General features: G+C 35.7%; 1 protein-coding gene across 7 annotated transcripts in view; it reads right to left on the reverse strand.

The window, feature by feature from the left end:
- Positions 1–18,677, reverse strand: part of FRY (FRY microtubule binding protein) — a 236,195-nt gene that overhangs the window by 72,892 nt on the left and 144,626 nt on the right. For all 7 annotated transcript variants that reach the window (XM_032678002.1, XM_032678001.1, XM_032677997.1 and 4 more), the window contains 11 exons: positions 17,523–17,655; positions 13,169–13,276; positions 8,753–9,008; positions 7,465–7,647; positions 6,512–6,598; positions 4,676–4,935; positions 4,143–4,332; positions 3,251–3,375; positions 3,017–3,074; positions 1,114–1,205; positions 740–912 (listed from right to left, as the gene is read on the reverse strand). In XM_032678002.1, coding sequence (XP_032533893.1) covers positions 740–912; positions 1,114–1,205; positions 3,017–3,074; positions 3,251–3,375; positions 4,143–4,332; positions 4,676–4,935; positions 6,512–6,598; positions 7,465–7,647; positions 8,753–9,008; positions 13,169–13,276; positions 17,523–17,655 — 1,665 coding nt within the window. The remainder of the gene's footprint in view (positions 1–739; positions 913–1,113; positions 1,206–3,016; positions 3,075–3,250; positions 3,376–4,142; positions 4,333–4,675; positions 4,936–6,511; positions 6,599–7,464; positions 7,648–8,752; positions 9,009–13,168; positions 13,277–17,522; positions 17,656–18,677) is intronic.

Consider the following 18,677-nt stretch of genomic DNA (forward strand, 5'->3'; position numbering starts at 1 on the left):
TGGAAACTTACATGAAAGCATTTGTACATTATTTATTCCCTCACTTTCCTCTTCTGAATTCCTTTGTATTTGTTGCTACCAGTGCTGCTATGTCTTGTCATAGATGATCTGGACATAATGATCTTAGACAGACTGAGTAAGCTGCAGACCTCATCGCTCAGTAATTACATAGAGGCCATTAAAGCAGAGGTGGTTTTTTCTTCTTTGCTAATGGAATTACATTATATTTCTGAAGTGATCTTGCAATATATAAAAAGTATGAATTCAACAATAGAAATCTTGGTGATACAACTGGACTCAGGTAACATGGTCTCAACACCTCGAGCAAGTTTTTCACTACATTTAATACTGTACATTTTCTGCACCTACCTATATTCTTCAATGCCTGTCAGAGTTTATGAAGAGTCTGGCAATCAAGTCAGAGGGAAGAAAATAAGGCCTTATTTCAAAGAAATCTGGAGTCATTAAGGGTCACAGACAATTTCTTAGCTGGGCTTTTAAAGAGCTGATTATTATAACTGACTATTACAAGCTTCATCAAGCTTTACTGTTTTTTTTTTTAATTTAACTCTTAGTAGACTTTTGAACACATTTTTGTCTATATTTTCCTTAACATTCGTTACATGACAATTCACAAGCAGTAAAAAAGCATAGAAAAAAAGAAGAAATAAAAAATTACTTCTCCAATACCTATATTAAATGCAATTTCATAGTATGTTGAGACAATTCAGCACCATACCTGGAACACACTGAATCAAGTTGGCAATCATTGCACTGAAATGTGCTCTCATGTCCTTAAGGATTTCAACTTCTTTATCATTTTCAGCCTCCAAAAGCATGCGAGTCAGATCAACGTACTCTAAGAACAAGGCTCCAAGGGCTAACGTATCTCTTTCTAAGGCTCCATTTGTACTAGCATAAAGGAAAGTTGTACATTAATATAGAGTAACAGCGTAGTTATACTACAGTTTTCTGAAGAAACGCAGAATAATCTTTCCGTATCTGACAGACTACACAATTCTTCAAAGAACATACCAACATAATCTCAGTATGGAAAACAGTGACAATTATTTCCCTTAAAAGATCAATATTTTTGATGAGCGATAGTCCTACCTGTCACTTATAACACCAGCATCAGCAAGTAGTTCAAAAATTCGCAGTAACTGCAGTCTTAGTAGATCTCGGCGTTCTCGACGTTTCTTGTTCTTGGAATTTAAAATAACAACCATTTTTATATGCCTAGGTGTATACATTAAAAATTAGCAGCTTCAGAAATATCAGTACAGTAGTGAGATTTAGGAATTCCAGTTCAAGAACTTTTTTTATGAAGGAATTTGTGTGCTTTTGGATATTTCACCAAAACACTCTGCTTAATGCACCAACAAAGAACTGAGTACAATCAATATTTAGTCTTTGGAACGATTACTGAAAAAAATTGTTAACATCTACCTTAGTATTTACTGAAAATGTGGAAATGAAATAATGAAATACTGGATAAAAAATAACTAATATTCAAGGTTCATATGCCAAAACCCATGCTATCTTCAGGTAACACGGATATTCATGCTAACTTAATGTCATCTAGTTTCAGTGCTGAAAGCACTGTAAAGTGCAGAACATGTATTCACACCCCAGGAGATATCTTAGCCATTAGCCATTCTTGAAATGGAAATGCTGCAGTGACATGATCACCCATATTCAAGTTAGCTCCTAGCAGACACCACTCCAGTAGACTCTTGGGTATGTTGACTGCAGGGGTTGTACACACAGTTAATGTACTCCTCCCATAGGACAGGACTGCATGATTGTTAACTGGTTCATTGTATCTCTTTGTCTTCTAGAAAGCTGTCCTTTCTGTCTTCTATCTTGCATGGAAAGATGTGAATGCAACAAGGCCTGTTCTTTCCTGAAAGGCTAAATTGACTTGTTTGTATCCTGCATCTCCAGTAAGCAAAAAAACCACGAGAAGGTCAAAAAGCTGCTACTGCACTCACAGAAATTTTGCAAACAGAACAAGAAAAACTCAGACAAAGCTCAGATTTTCCTCTTCAAAACATAAGAATGAGTCAGATCAGAGGCTTATCTCGTGTAGGGCTCTGGCTCTGCCTATGGCCAGCAGTAGATGCGTGGGAGAAGAAAATGATGCTTTCCCTGGTATTCTGACCCAGAACTTGCAGTCTGCAGCATCCTAGCCAATGGTTTCATTCAAATCATTATGCCATTTGATTTGTCCTGTTCAGAGCCCTGTTTTTATCCTGTTACACCTTAAAGGCTCCAGGAAGCACATGTAGGGATAAAAGCATTTTTATTGTAACAGTATTTACCAGACACAGCTGCCTCCTGCAACAGTGTCAGAGGCGATCTGGCAAGCTCCGAGCCAGCGCCCACAGAGCGGAACTTGTGTAATGTTCATTTTGGTTTACCCCTGCAGTTCTTGGCCATGCTGGTAATTCTCTTCCTAGTCATAGCATATGTCAGTTCAAGGACATTATTTCTGGTGTGTTGGATACCTGCCTGCTGACATGGAGACAGGCCGTGTTCTCTACAGTTACATGACCATACACTCACTCCTGGGTTTACTGGTGACACTGTTTGCAGGAAGGTGGCCCATTTCTCCACATTAGGAACTACACAGGAATTAACATTGCAGCCTCTTGTTCTCATATTCCTCTGTTTTGTATCTCAACTCTGCTACGAAATGTGCTTTTAGCCCAGCTCTGTTACTGAAAGTGAATTTCTAACATAACTAAGTTTCATATCACAAGGTTTCATATTTGACAGGAAATTTTTCCTCAGAATGGAGTTCTACATCATACATTTTTTATAGAATTTAAATTAACTAGGTTTTAATGGAATTATTTTAAATTATACAATTAATAAAATTCTTGTTGCACACAGAACTTAACTTGTTATTTAGTACAAAAGAGTATATTTGTATTTCAAACAGACAGAATTACTATTTTTAAATGGATTTGTCAGTTTAAACAAACTAGTACATTTCATTTTTGCAACTAACCTCTGGCCTTCTTTCTAGGGCTTCTTTCATTAGTGGGTGAAGTTCTTCTACTAATTCCCTAAATTAAAAAACATAAATATTTGTTAAAAAAATTTAGTGTACTTTCAAAAGATTCAATATATAAAAATAAATGTCTGAAGTGCAAATAAAAATTTGAATATATTTAAATTACAACAAAAATAAAGCATTTTGATTAGAGACAAATAATTGAGAATATGATAAGAGGGGAAGTACCTGAAAACAAGGGAATTTGTTCTTCCAAATCCTAATACAAGTGATTCTGTTATTTCTATGCTTTCAAGTCTCATCAAAGGAACTAGTTGCTTCAGTAAGACTCCAACAGATGGAGTTCCAATAGCCTAAAATATATTTAGAAATTATTGAAATTTAATTGTCAGGATATCAATAATAAGTAAATACAATTTTTATTTTTTTTACAAACATACATTGTCCAAGAATCAATATGTATTTTAAAAACATGTTGAAATGATTTTACTATTATGGATATCAATACAGTGGTCTAATTGGATGTCTGCCTCCTCATAATCATCTCAATAAGGCCTAACAAATTAATACATCTGGGAAATCTCTTTGCTTTAGTTCAGATTATTGTAATTTACTTAATTGTTGCTTCATTAAAATATTCCAGTAATTGCATTTGAGAAGCTACTGCTCTTCTCAAGTTGCTACTATTTGAAACTGTGTTTCATATATTATTCCTTCTGACAGGCATATGTCCAACAGGAATACAATTTTCATTCAGAAATCTGCCTTATTGCTTCATGTTATAAATTTACAAATTGGCGTGCTCTACAAGGAAAGAAAGGGGATGACAAACTAAAGTTGACTTCAAACACATGTCCAGACCTCCTATATTTTGAATATATATCATCCAGAATGTGAAAAAAAGAGTAATATTTTGAAAATGCCATGGCTTTTGCCAAATATTTATTCATACATCATGTCATACAGATGTTTTAATCCTTAATTATATGTTAAGTAGTTTACATATATCAAAATAAAATATTCCCCTAACTAAAACACTTCCATTAGGATATGATTTTGCATGGAGATGCAGTTCAAAATTCTCCTAAATAAATAATTTGTTTGAAGCAGGATGCATCACCTTATTATCATAGTTCACTGTTCCATCAGGAGTGGTAGCCATGATCTCTGGTGTTGAAGCACGCAAGTGTCCTGGGCTCATAATACTGGGCTTTGCTACTCCAAAACAGAGAATAAGGTAGTTTCTCCACAAAGTAACATAGTTGTCTCCACTGCTTGCTGTGCTTGTTTTCTTTGCATTAACAGGAATACTAGAATTTAAAAATAAATTAAAAATACTAGAATAATTTCTTAGTCTTAATTGTACAGTATTTTAAAATATTTTAAAAGGGAATAAAACATGCTATGTATCTACCAGCTTCAAATAAACATGAGAAATCAATGGGAGAAACATGGGAGAAATGAGTGAAGTTAGAAAACTAGAGTTTTCCACCTGATAAGTTACAATTATGAAATTCAAAACTGTGTGGCACTAATCTCTGGGTGGCAACTTGCAAGACTTGTGGACTGATGCTGACACATGAGACTAAAAAAACCTTGTATTAAAATCACACAGCCCATAAAAATGAAAGTTAAATGCAGACTGCCACTTACTTTGGATCCACAAGAGGCATTATCAGTTGTAGTCTCGTGAAAGCGTATGGCCAAGCATAGCTGAGAGCTGTAGGACAGTGTTTTGGTAGATTCTCCTGCCTAAGAAAACTGAAGAGGCAGAGAACCCAAGGGTCTTTAACAGACTGTGCAAATATCCAGACATGGGAAGGACTTTTCACATCATAATGGCTATTTACTAGCACAGCATTCCACTCCACCAGCCACTGTAAATCCACACTGTGTGTTAACGGGATTGTTGTCTATGGAGAGAAAAGATAAATTACCACTCCTTGCCAAACTAGTCAGAAACCAGGTAAATACACAACACATTTGTTTTACTTTATTACTAATGTGCAGAATGAAAGCACAACATTCAAACCTTTGCTATAGAAATTGCAACAACTGAGCTCAGGTGCTGTTATTTTAGATGAATTTCCTAATCCATGCATTACAGAGTCAGAATGTCTCTTGTTTGCTCAGTTTCTGTTTTTAGCTGCAGAGGGGCCCAACCTCACCACCAGTTTAATGTCCCCTTCTGTGCTGGTTTTGGCTTGGGTAGAGTTAACTTTCTTCACAGTAGCTAGTATGGGGCTATGTTTTGGATCTGTGCTGAACACAGGGTTGATAATACAGAGGTGTTTTTGTTATTGTATTGCTTACACAGAGCCAAGGCCTTTTCTGCTTTCCCTACTGCCATGCCGGTGAGGAAGCTGGGGGTGCATGGCAGGTTGGGAGGAGACACAGTCAAGACAGATGACCCCAACTGGAATGTCCAAAGGGATATTCCAGACCATATGACACTATGCTTGGTATATAAAGTGAGGGGAAGTAGAAGGAACGGGGTGACGCTTGGAGTGATGGCATTTGTCTTCCCAAGTAACTATTATGTATGATGGGGCCTTGCTTCCCTGGGGATGTTTGAACACCTGCCTGACCATGGGAAGCAGTGAATTCATTCTTTGTTTTCCTTTGCTTGTGTGCGTGGCTTCTGCTTTTCCTATTAAACTTTCTTTACCTCAACCCACCAGTTTTCTAGTTTTTACTCCTTCTGATTCTCTCCCTCATTCTGCTGTTGGGGGAGCGAATAAGCGACTTCATGGAGCCTGGCTGCTGGCTGGGGTTAAACCACCAACAGTCCTTTTTCACATCCAGTGTGGGGCTCTAACCCATGATCCTGAAAAGGGCACTCACGTGGCAAGGACCATTTGTTGCTTTTAAACTTAATGAGGCTGAAAAGAGCCCCAAACTGAGTGTTTCCACTCTCTAGAAGAGAGATAGAGAAATAATCTCTAAGAGAGCAGGCAAAAAATGTTGTCTTACATTCCAGTTTTCTACTGATACTTTTTCATGCAAAATGCTTAATTTCTGCCACTTCTAGTGCATGTTAGACACACGAGGCCCATGGGAGAAAGAAAGCAGAGATTCAGCCCATCTGGGACTTGCTTCAGAGTTTAGGCTCAGGTTTGCAGGTAGAGAACACACAAGGAAGCTAGAGTTTATTCCCTTCTCATACAATGATAGCAGTGAGTAACTTCCAAGTGCCTCAAGCATTTGGTGGTGCTGGCAATAAGACTTTTTCAACTGTTCTTTTGGATGCAGGTCCAGAATCCAGGGAGTTTTGATTATAAATTTTGTTTATTGTTGTATGTAGTCACTTCTATATCCATAGTACCACCGCTTTCATGGAACAGATTGTCCGGGACATTGTGGAGCCTTGGAGCTCTTGGGTAGATGGCTGGAGCCTTAAAGCTGTACGATTTCTCAGTTTTAGTTCTGGTATTTCATGTCTGATATTTGTTATGTAAACACTACCAGTAACAATAGAGTAGTACTTACTGAATCTGAAACAGCCACATGAATAAAACTTTCAAGAATAGAAGAACTCAACTGATCCATGACATCAATCATAGGTCTGTCATCATCCTGCATAACACAGAGAACACAAGCTAACTGCTTCTTATTTTTCTGGTACATGAAACAGAACCATCTAAAAATTATGACATGAATCTAAAATAGCTAAAAATATTCACTGGCAATGATAGGTATGTTTTTTCTTTTCCGTATTAATCTCAGAACCATGTCCAGGCTGTGGTTCGAAATGAAGTTAATTTGCAGCTATAGCTCACTGCTCAGCGAACAAAAGCACATATCAGAAAATCCCAAATGACTTTGGATAACTGGTATCAAAAGGCCGAAAAATTAGCTTACTGTTTATTGAAGCATTCCTTTGCCATGAACGCACATATTTGTGTTCTTAGGCATTGAGATGGCTCACTGGGCTGTGACTGCCTGTACACAACATGATTGTCCATATTTCTATATCCATAAAAAAGACTTAGAGGTCTTTACTATAGAAGAAAAATGTACGTGAATGAAGTCAAATGTGTCTTGTGCTGTGTTTTTTACAAAATAGTATGTTACAGGAATGAGTTTAATTTCCAATATAAATTTATAATCCTGACAATACAAAAATGATTCATGCAGTAAAAAAGGTTTTACAGTGTATTTTACATTCACATCACGCCAAGAGAAAACATTAAGTGGCTCTACATGTTTCCGTTCAAATTCTTAAACAGGGCATATGTCATTAATGCTCCATTGTTGAGTACACAGAAAGGTTTGCAGTGTTCAGGCAAATAGAAATAGTAAGATGAGATCAAATGCTTTTTTATGAACTAAGTGCATAGCTGCTACACTGAAGCAATCATGTTAAAAGCAACTATAATAGCAGTTTTGAATTTATCTTTGGAAAATTTTAATTCAAAGTTCCAGGTGAAAAAAAATCATACCTCTGCTTGGCCAAGGGCCAGGAATAAAGAGCGGATTTCTCTGAGGATTAAAACAGCCAGTTTACGTGTAGCAACCTGGAAACTACACAGCAGAACCAACGCAAATCCTTCGACTGCATGCAGTACGTTAGAATAGGGGCTTCTTTCCGACTGTATCCTGTGGCTGGATCCATTTGGTATCAACTGTAGAACAGTGCAAGAGAAAAAATGCAGTGGTGGTGTTTGAAAACCAGGTCTCCAAGCAATATTCTATTTAACTAGGACATACAAAGAAACAAAATGCACAGGCCATGTAAATACTGGACTAGGAAATTGACAGCATGCCCTCAAACAGCCAAGTTTTGTTGCTTTACGTTACCTTGTTCCACAAAAGCAATGTATGAGAGTCAAGTCCGTTGACTAAACACTTCCCTCTAATTTTCAATTAATCTACACACTTTTTTCCATCCTCCACTAGCAAGTGAATTAATAAGTCAGACTGTGAACACTTCACACTTTTTCTACTCCAGACAGCAGGTCCTCAGGTCCTTGTTTGATACTGTGGCAGCCAACACCTTAGGTGGGTGGCTTCTAGAACCTAACCCCATCAGTGAAGTGTAACCATATTTAATGAAAAGTATGTGAGGATTTATCTTTTCTACATTTTTTTGGTACTGCTATTATTACCTATTAATTAATGGTCCTCTGTGACACAAAGCAGACCTCATGCTTGCCCAAAGGAATGCATTTACAATATGATTAGTTTAGCAGATAAGAAGACTAAAAATCATTTCTCATAATGAAAATATCTGTGGGACAGTGCAGATGGGAGGTGCAGGAGAAAAGCTGTTCAGTTCCCAGAAATATTTGTAACAAACGGAGACAGCAGGCTATTGTAACAATCAGGTTCTTTGATGTTTCTGAATCAACCAAATGAAATGGCTATGGAAAAAGAAGATCTATTTCACTCTTCACAGCATTCCCACTAGCATTATCAATCTGTTTCAGTCCTGGGAAAATGTCCTTCTGCTGTAACTACATACACATACTTCACTTTATGTGCTTTTGTTGATGTGCATATTTTAGTTTGACATGCATTCTCTTATGTTGCTCAACAACATCTGCTGTATTACACAAGGATGTAGCTGTCCTCAAAAGACATGTGAACTAATTATCTAAAAAATTTTTACACAGTAAATTGTTCTCAGGTGAGTAAATACAAAACACACAAACCACAGCAATATAAAGGAATATAACTTCTGCCTTCAATTACTATAAATGTTAGGATACAGATGTCTTGATTTCATACCTCTCCAGACCTGGTTTTTGCCTGTTCAGCAGTTTTTCCTGGAGTGTGTATTACAAGCTTCCATTGTGTAAGCAATTGTAGCAGCAACTTCAGTGAAGTATCAAGAAGGGTATGATGCATATCATTCACTTCGCGTAGCAGAAAATTAGTAAAACCAAAGAGTACATCCTCCCGCCAGTCAACAAAGTCAACAAGTAGACCCTGAAGAGAATTCTGTGCAATGTGTCGAAGTTCATCATCCATATGGATAGACAGCCTGTAAGTAAAAGTAAATGTCAGATAACAACAAATCTAAGAAGTGTTTATCATGGCATGAAGCATATCTTTCTCAGTAACATAACACTGATAGAAGATTCCCACTGACAATGTAAATGCCAATGATGCTATCATAGTTTCATTATTACTGACCACAATTAACATCCTTGACTTGTTTTTATATTGTAATTCATGCTATAACAGTGCCTGAAGATATTCAAGGATCCAAAAGAAGTGTGTTCCACTCCTAAAATATAACATCTCTAAAGTACATGCTTTGGCAACTTTGCTGTCTCCTCAAACCAAGTAAATTTTTTATTTACTCACTTAAAAAATAACTTCTATTTAGTTATGATAGCAAAAGGCTTACAAATTAGTATATAATTTCATAATGTATGCATTTATTTGTTAAACTTAAATATAAAAATAAAAGAATCGCAACACCTCGGCTGCCTAACAGTTAAAATGAATCTTTAGCCCAGAGGCAAATCTTTACTGAAAGCAAATCTTCAAGAGAATTAAAAAGAAGTATTTGAATTTAAAAAACTGCTTTATATTGTAAATAAATTAGGATAAGCAAAAGGGAAAAACAACCTCAGGACTTTCCATACTTTTAGAAACACACTGGACACCCCCAAAATTCTTCTGAAAGATGGTGACATTTCTGGTCCCATTTTAAAATTTTATTTCCTTCTGTATTTTCATCATGTTGAAGTTCTTTCCAACATGAATTCTTTATACTTTCTTCTGATACTGAAATCATAAAATTACTTCTGTGTTGGTAGTTGGCAGAATAAAGTAAATTCAGATTAGCATGTTCTGCATTTTTTGGTTCATTGCCTTTATGATGTATTTTGTTTTAATTACCCATGAAACTGTAATTTTCTGTAGTGTGTTAGAACTCATTTTTAAAGTATTTTATCTACATTTAATCTACATAGATGAAAATGAGGACTCATTATAACAAAATGGACAGAAAGCTAGGAGAAAAAAACAAAATAGCAAATGGAGTGGAACTGAATTCCATTCAGTTGGAAGAGTATGATGAGATGCGGTTCGTAGAAAATTTGATTCATTATAGCTGCCTAATTTGGAGGCAGGGGACCTTTCATTGAAGTGAAATGAAAACAACTACCATGAAACTTCACCCCTGGCGAATATGACTCCAAAAATAACTGTTATGCTTTAATAACCATGTGACTTTCTATATAAATTTAGAAACAAAGTATTTTGTTGTGCTAAGAAAGGATCATTTTTGTCTCCTCTTCAGAATGCCAAAACCAGACAATCAAGCAAAACTTTTAAGACTATGATTAAGTTGTCCTTGAAATGACTTCCACAATGACACAAAGTTATAACAGAAAAGAGGATACAAAAGATATACATCTCCTAAACCCAAATTACAGCATTAACTAATGAGATGAAATTCAAAATGAGCATAAGAATGCATCTATGTATTACCACCATATGACAGGCAGATGAGGAAGCAAGTATGAGTTTGTTTGTTTGCACTTGAGTCAGTTAAATTTAAGACCTACTTGAGAGTGTGTAATGAATGATTGCAGTGGGCAGTGAAAGGGCAAAAGGTACAGTATATACTTGACATCTGCTCTACAGTTTATAATCTGAATACAGCTGTCCTGGAAGAAAGTCTAGCTGCTCCTTCTGGAAACTGCCAAAAGACACATCTGTTGTAAGGATGAAAAACTTAAACCAAACTGTGAATAGAAGAACAGATTAACCCGAAGATGTTACTTTATCTTTAGTGAAAAGAAAATATTTAAAAGCTTTTAAATCCCAACAACACAGTCCCACTAGCAGAACAGCTTCTAAGGTTCTTTTGAAAAACAGAGAGGAACTGAAACCTCACCTCTTCAAAGTTTTTTATCCCTGTACTGAATTTAGTCTCTGATCCAGAAAAGACACAATATTGTAATGTAATGTTCTCTAGAACAGCAAAGACTTACTTCCTGGGCCTACTTTTTCATAACTGGGAGAAGCAGTCAGTCTGGACTCAAATAAACATGTGACAGTATATAAAATGTAGAAACAGCTCTGGTGCTGGAGCATTCTGGTGACTTACATTAAGACTAGGCCAAGTATTAATTCCTTAAACACTTTATTACTTTCTTCTCTGAAGGTATGTTTTTATAGACAGTTTTCAGTTCAGGGAGTACCAGGCTAAACAGATCTAATTTTTTCAATTCACTGATCTTTTTTTCCCTTTACTCTCTCGTCAGTCTCTTCTTCAACTGCAGTGCCCCAGCTTGGACATTGTTCTCCAAATCAGGCATCCTTGATAGGCATTAGATCAGAAGAACTTTTATAAATATCTTATAGACTTATTCCTATTTATATATGTGAATGAGGTTTGTCCTTTCATAAGAACATCGCTTCTTTGTAGCTGTTCAGTTTTTGATCCTGCTCAGCAATACTGAGACCTTACTCAATTATGTGAACGCCACTCCTGAATCATCAACTATTTTTAATTGCTTTCCAACCTATTATGTACCTACTTATTGAACCAAAATTGTGTTTCCCTTGTTTATACATAACAATCTGATTTAAAACAGTATCAATGTCTCAAAGATGTTGTAGCATGAGTATATGTAGAAGAGAAGACTCCCAAAGGTACCCTTGTTAGGGAAAGGCTGAGCACATAATTGCTTCTGAAGTTGCTCTAGAGATGCTTTCCTCAGCTTCTCTTGATGTCTCACTTCTCACAGTCAGAGGCAGATAACTCAGCAAACTTACTGCTTGCATTGTCCCAGCATGACAAGAAATGCTTAGAATCATGACTGATCTTTTCTGCATGAAGTTTGATGAGAGAATAAAGACCAGTGTTATATTGATAGTTGTGAGACTTAAGGGGGGAGCACTAATTTATAACAAAATCCACATTAGTCTCCAAACCTTCTTAAGAGAAGTAACAGGTCTGACCTGGACAGTTCTCTGAGATTGAAGAGCTGTGACCTGAATAGTTATGTGCTTTCTACCAGTTCAGTTAAAGCCATTAATAATGATAGAACGCTAGTTAAAATATCGGATTAAAGGAAAATATGTCCTTTTAAATTTCCCTTAAGCAGAATTGATGCAACTATGTAATATGGTATCTATATAATTTGATAATGTGATGATTTAAAACAACATCCAACTGATTTACACCAAACAATGTAAACACAAGGAAATCAAGCTGTACTGCAGCACAGCTACCATTGGCTGATGACGTGGTTTGTTTGGCCATTTGTACTCTCTACTACTAGCAGAATTGTTTCACTGTTTTAGCACATCCCTGGGAGTTGATTGTTCAAGGAGCAGAAAAAACTCCTTTTGCATGTAACCCTCTGGCTCCCACATCTGCCATTCCTCACAGATGTTAGAACAGGGTGGCAAAGATTGCTTTGCCACAGTTACCTGAGAGCAATACACTGCAAAGGTCTAATGGTTCACTTTAATACCACAATCCACTTACATAAATAACACAAGCTAGAACCTTGGATACTTGAACTGAAGTATTAGAGTCTTGGATACTTGAATTGAAATTTAACAGACTGACAGTACCTGTTATCATAATTATTTGCCATAAGTCACCCATTTGATGTCCTGAAACCTAACTGGTTTAGCAATTGTGTTGTAGGCTACCTTATTCCGTGAAGTCTATCTACACAAATTAAATGAAAGGAGATCATATTTAAACTTATCTTTTTCTTTATGTCTAATAATAATAATAATAATAATAATAATTTAAAAACTTTTTTTGTAAGATACCACATCTGGTATCTGTTATACCAAAGAGACATGGGGGGATCATAAAACTAAACAGGTATCTCCATGTTTTTCCACTAAACAGAAAAGATGTTCTCTCTTCTTAATCAGAATGCTGTGATAGTTAGAAAACGGTAATAAATCATGACTACAATGAAGAACAGTGAATATCATGTAACCTATGTACTGACAGAAAAGAGTTTTGGATGACATACTGACTTTTATAAAAATAGAAGTCTATTTTTACAAGAATTGTAACAACATGCTAGGACTCCTATGTCTTATTCATTAAGAGCTATTTACTTTTTATAAACAAATGGTTTTGTCTAAGAAACAGTTTATACATTCTGTGGCTTAGTTTTTCATATCATTCCCCTCAATGCTTGAACAGCTTACCTTGCCAGCAAGTCGATCAACTCGAGTTTTGACATTCCATCAGGAAGCAATCGAGGAATAGCAGCAACACATGTTCTGAACAGATCGATTTTTGGTTTTCTTTCACCACTGAAAAATAAAAATGGAATTTTAACTAATCTTAAGAAAGAACTATGTTAAATGAACCACCTCCAGTTTATCAGAAAAGGACTGGACATAATGAAATTCCAGAGGCCTACTAAGAACATCTGGATGGAAAGCTAGACACTATAATGAAATAAGAAGGAAACAAGAATACAATTTTCTTTTGAATGAATGGTTTTGATTTTGACATTTTTCATGCATTGTATCTATACAGTACTTGAAAAAGCAATTATTAATGATTCATTTGTTTCTTTCTGAGAGGAACTGGAAGACAAATAAAGAATGGCAGTATAACATAGGAAGCTTCGGATGAGGCAATGAGGAAAGAGTTGGGGTGTTCTCCATCATAGTGCAGTTGTATTACACTGGTTGTATAAATCAAATGCCAGATATGTAACAAGTTCAAATAACATGACTGAAGATCCAGACAGTTTCCCCCAATAGGGCACAGACCTATGGAAAACCATCACAATACATTATTACACTGAAAAAGGTACATAATTTAGAGACAGGTATGGTCAGAGAGTTTCTGTTGATGACTGCCAGAGACAGTAGCCCTTTGGCAACTCTTATCAGCTAAAACATGTTTTAGCTGCCCCAAGACTGTTCTAGTCCGTGGAATGGCTCAACTGCTCCCTAACAGCCTGTGAAAGTCATTGAGCCTAAAGTTCAGCATGAACCAAACACTAGGTTGGAAGTCTACAAGTCTTCTAAAAGTAGCTCAAGTTTCAGGTGTTGATTATTTTCAAAACAGATGCAGTTGTTTTCTGACTAGTTTCCTACACTTTTTGGTAAGTATGCAGATCAAATATGTCCTTCAGATAGACTCCAAAATATGGATTTTTTTATTTGCTCATTTTTATCTCAATGATCTATTATTTGATCATGGAGCATAGAGGAAATTACCAAAGTGTTAGAGCATTTCAAACTGTGCAGTCTTTCCCACAATATTATTACTTATTAGTCTGTAATATGCTTTGGAGGGATCAAAACCAGCAAGGTCCTATTTAGGGACCATACTATTAACAGGTAGAGAAAGACTGTCCCTCTTTTAATATGCTTCTGATAAAACTAGAAAAGAATGAGGGTGAAAAGAGAGACACCAAGCATTGTAAGCTCCATAACACCACACTGAAATAGAGTGACAAAACAAAACATGAACTTCGTTTTCCTGTACACCAGTCGGTTGCCCTGATTACTAAACTACTCTATTTCTCCACCCAACAGAGGACATTGCATTTGCATACGTTACTTCTGTGTTCAGTCACAGAGAAAATCTGGATTCAATACAGTCTAAAATAAGATTTATGGAGTAACACTGACCATTCACTGAAACAATGGGCACTGAAAAGGCATAAACTGACTTAATTTAATTCAAATTACTTAATTACTCAAATTAACTTACTTAATTCAAAGACCAAATACAGTTTTGTAGTGAATACCATTCTGTCTCTTAACACCCTATAGACTTATCTGCTTGGATATATATTACATTAATAAAATGTTGATATTGTTTTAATCAACTGTCTTAAATTGTACAGTTAGGGAAACTATTTTCATAATGAATTACCTCTGTCTCACTGTATCTATATTCCAACAGATAGAACTTGAAAGGTGTCAGCAACTGACTGGAAAAAGAGTAAAATACAACATCTCACTGAGAATTTGGTTACAAACAAAACTCTCTCAACGACTATTGCTAATGCAAATACTACTTGGATTAATAACTAGTGCAAAAACTACATTTTTATAGTTGTAAATATTAAAGTGCCATTGGTAGTTTTATCTGCAGGCAAACCAAGTAGCCCTTGCTGACTTGAAATGGAAAATGAACTTTGCAGGGTTTTCTTACTATCAGTCCCCAGCCAGGGTAAACAGTTTGTGCATTTCAAATGGAGACTTGTAAAATAATAGTCTGAGAGGAAACTCTTCTGAAGGCAAATAAGTAATTATTTTTAAATATAAAAATTTGTGGGTGTTTCTGTGGCTTATCAGCTGCTCAAAAGAGTAGTGGGGGAAGATCCAAATCTGAGTCTCAAGTTCCCAACTTATCATCTGAGCTACCAGGCACAGCATGCGAAGTGTCTGGCAAGGGGGGCCTCACAGAGCCCTGCCATCATCTCTGGCTGACTGAGGATACAACAGGACGAGCTCTGGATGAACACAGTGACAGCAGTCCTCACCTGGACACGTGTGTTTCTGTACCAGCAGTACTGGATTTTAGTCAGGTATTGTCAGCAAAAACCTTTGAAGTACTTCCAAGGACAGGTTTGTCTATTAGAAAAATGGATGTCCTATTCTGACTAGATGTTGGAAAGTAATTATAACAAGTATTGAAATTCATATTCCAGTGCAGGATGCAAAGGATGCTCCATACTCAAGATTTCAGTAAGACTTTCCATTTATTATTTCAACAATAAATGCTTAAAAGATCAGTCATTAAATATGGTACCAAGCCTAACATTGCCAAAGAAAATTCCACAATCTGTATACTTTAAAATGTGATGTCTATTAATTGCCTACCTACTTCCATCTGATTCCTATTTTGTTATTAAAAATACCACTATGATATGCAGTTTATACATGAACTATATGTAACAATGACAAAAGCAGTAACTTTATAATGTAGATAAAGGTAGTGTGGTATCTGTGAATTAAAGCCCATAAGAATTCAAAATAAATATGTAACTCTAATGAAGCATGGAGTTCTGAGAATAAAATGGTAAGCAATTACACAAAAACAATATGTTGGCTTTTCCACATATCCATAATACAGTTTTTGAAAGAATCATTTTAAATGCTGATAGTAACAGCTAATGATGTTTTTGTGAGTTCATATAATTTTAGATCGACTGATAATTAAGCATCTCAGATATTTTTTTCCTTGGAAGAACAAGTAAAAATGTGTTATAATGTGGTTTGCCTTTCAAATGTATATATTAAATCAGAGATCATCTGGATATAAAGTACAACACAAAATACAGAAACTTACACATCTAGATCTTCCAACCTTTGTTTCTGACAATAGTTACTACCAAACCATAAGACTTTCTGAAATTTAAAACTCTTTTAAATTTATTTGTTCACTGACTCTAAAAATAAACAGTACTTTGATGATGCTGAGAAACCATCAAAAGCATATTTATAGCTAAGGTTAAGTAGACTTCTTATCTAAGTGCTCAAGGTCTTACTATGCAATTATCTTTTGAGAATAAAATGTGAGTTTCAAAACTCACTTTCTCTGCCACAAAAGCCTGGATACCCAAAATAGTTATGAAAACTGGTTGTGAGTACTGAAAAGGATGTGGGGTAGGACTATAAGAAAAATATGAAATATTACTGGATAGTAATATTAGCATTGACTGTAAATAAATAAGACTACACTGGCAACACAGCTTACAGTCTCATCTAAAGTCACTGCAACAAACAAGGGCAGAGGAATGATATTAAAACATAAAGACTCTATCAGTTGTAAGAGGTAGTTGAATTTGGCCAGTCATTGCAGTCTGTCTATCACTCCCAGTATTCTTAACAAGTTGATTTTTTGGTAGTAAATAAAAAAACAATCTCAAAGTGACCAGTGTTCTTTTCATTGTAAGGTCTTCTTACAGTTGAGAAGTCTACAATCTGTGCTTTGCACATGTCAAATGATGTCTCTGTGTCACCAGAACTCTCTCCAGGAAACTTCCTTCATTAATAATTTTAGATAAGAGTGCAAAATGCTGCTGTTCAAAACAGCTTGAAATGTACTGGTTTGATTCCAGTGGGGTACTGCTTAAATCCAAGACTTCTCAAAGACTTACTTGGGTTTTTAATTAACATTTGATTTTGATTACAGGTATGAATACTAATGGGAATTTTGAAAGATTATTATTAATACGGATTAATGGAATTTTTTGCATTTATTTTGAAGTTCAGTGATGCAAATATATCCTGAGACAGTGTTCTGAAGCATAAACTGCCAGGGTTTCCACTTGAGCTTTCAAATTCTACCATGTAAACATCCATAGGATTCACACATTATTTTGCCTACATCAAGAACATCTGTTCAATTCCAAACACTGCAACAGGCAAAGAAGTACAATCAACTTGCCATAAACACTCTGTACATACTAACTAAGCTAAACGTTCCAGTTTCTTGCTTATTCTCTGATGACTCATGATAGACAGAAATAAAGTTCCAAAATTACATCTCAATAGTTTATAGGATTTACTGTTCCTTAGCACTCACGTAATCATGTCTTCAGGTTCTTTGTTAAGCATCTGTATGTTGGTGAGCATCATGCACCGACCCACTTCCTTGTCAAGGTGTCTGAGTATGTTGTCCACGGCTTTCCTTACTTGAGAATAATATAATGACATACCTGAAATAATATGCATTTTTGTATAATTTGGGATATTTATAGGTACATGTCTTTTGAAAAACAAAGCTCCTTACTCATGCTGTGCTGCATGAAGTAAGATAAATGTTTTCCTCATGAGACAGCATATTCCACTAGGAACTATATTCTGATTCAAATACAGAATATGTTGCCTGCTCCAAAAGGAATGCTTACATATTATACATGGAAACTAGAATATTGTATCATGAACAGCAAAAAATGGCTAATACAAACTAAGAATTTAACAGTGCAAACATTTGTTATCAAATACTATGTTGTGCATTTCAACAGCAGTGGGTCTTACATTGCTTATTTCTCGATATTACTACAATAATCTAGCACAGTACAACACAGGTCTTTGCCACTTGTGTAGACTTGATTTCATTCACATAACTTTGGGGACTTAATGAAGTGTGAAGCTGAGCAGCCAAATTGTGTTTTTTACCAACAGAAACAGGGCATGATACAGAGGCTCTTCTCCTACAGCACAGGGTTCCCTCTACACATTGCCTATGAAGTAAGTTCAGATAACAGTGCTATTAACTTAGGTACTTCAGTACAACTTTATTTTGCATTTAGAAGTTTTGCCCTTTTGAAAGTTTCACTTTGTGTGAGATACTGCACATAAAATGAGGATACCAAGGGAATCTTTAATGGTTTTCAAAGCTGGTACATTTTCTGAGTGCAGGCACTGTTTCTGAAAGGATGAATATCCATGAATAAACAAAGCTATTCAACGATGAAAGAAGCTAATCCTTAACTATCTGTGTATTTAATCCATCCCAGAACACCGCGTTGCTACCACTTGTGGAGCACGACTGAGGACTTTTCAGAAAAATGTAAGAAGAGCAGCATTTGTCAAACTAAATCATACATTTGAATAGAAGGTACAATAAAATAAATGCTTACAATAAAGAAATCAATGGAATACTTAACAATAATAAACTATTCTGCTCAAGTGCTGAAGACTTTTTCACATCCATTCTTGTCCGAGCTTCTACTTT

The sequence above is a fragment of the Chiroxiphia lanceolata genome, chromosome 2 (genome assembly GCF_009829145.1).
Source record: "Chiroxiphia lanceolata isolate bChiLan1 chromosome 2, bChiLan1.pri, whole genome shotgun sequence".
Classification (NCBI taxonomy): Eukaryota; Metazoa; Chordata; class Aves; order Passeriformes; family Pipridae; genus Chiroxiphia; species Chiroxiphia lanceolata.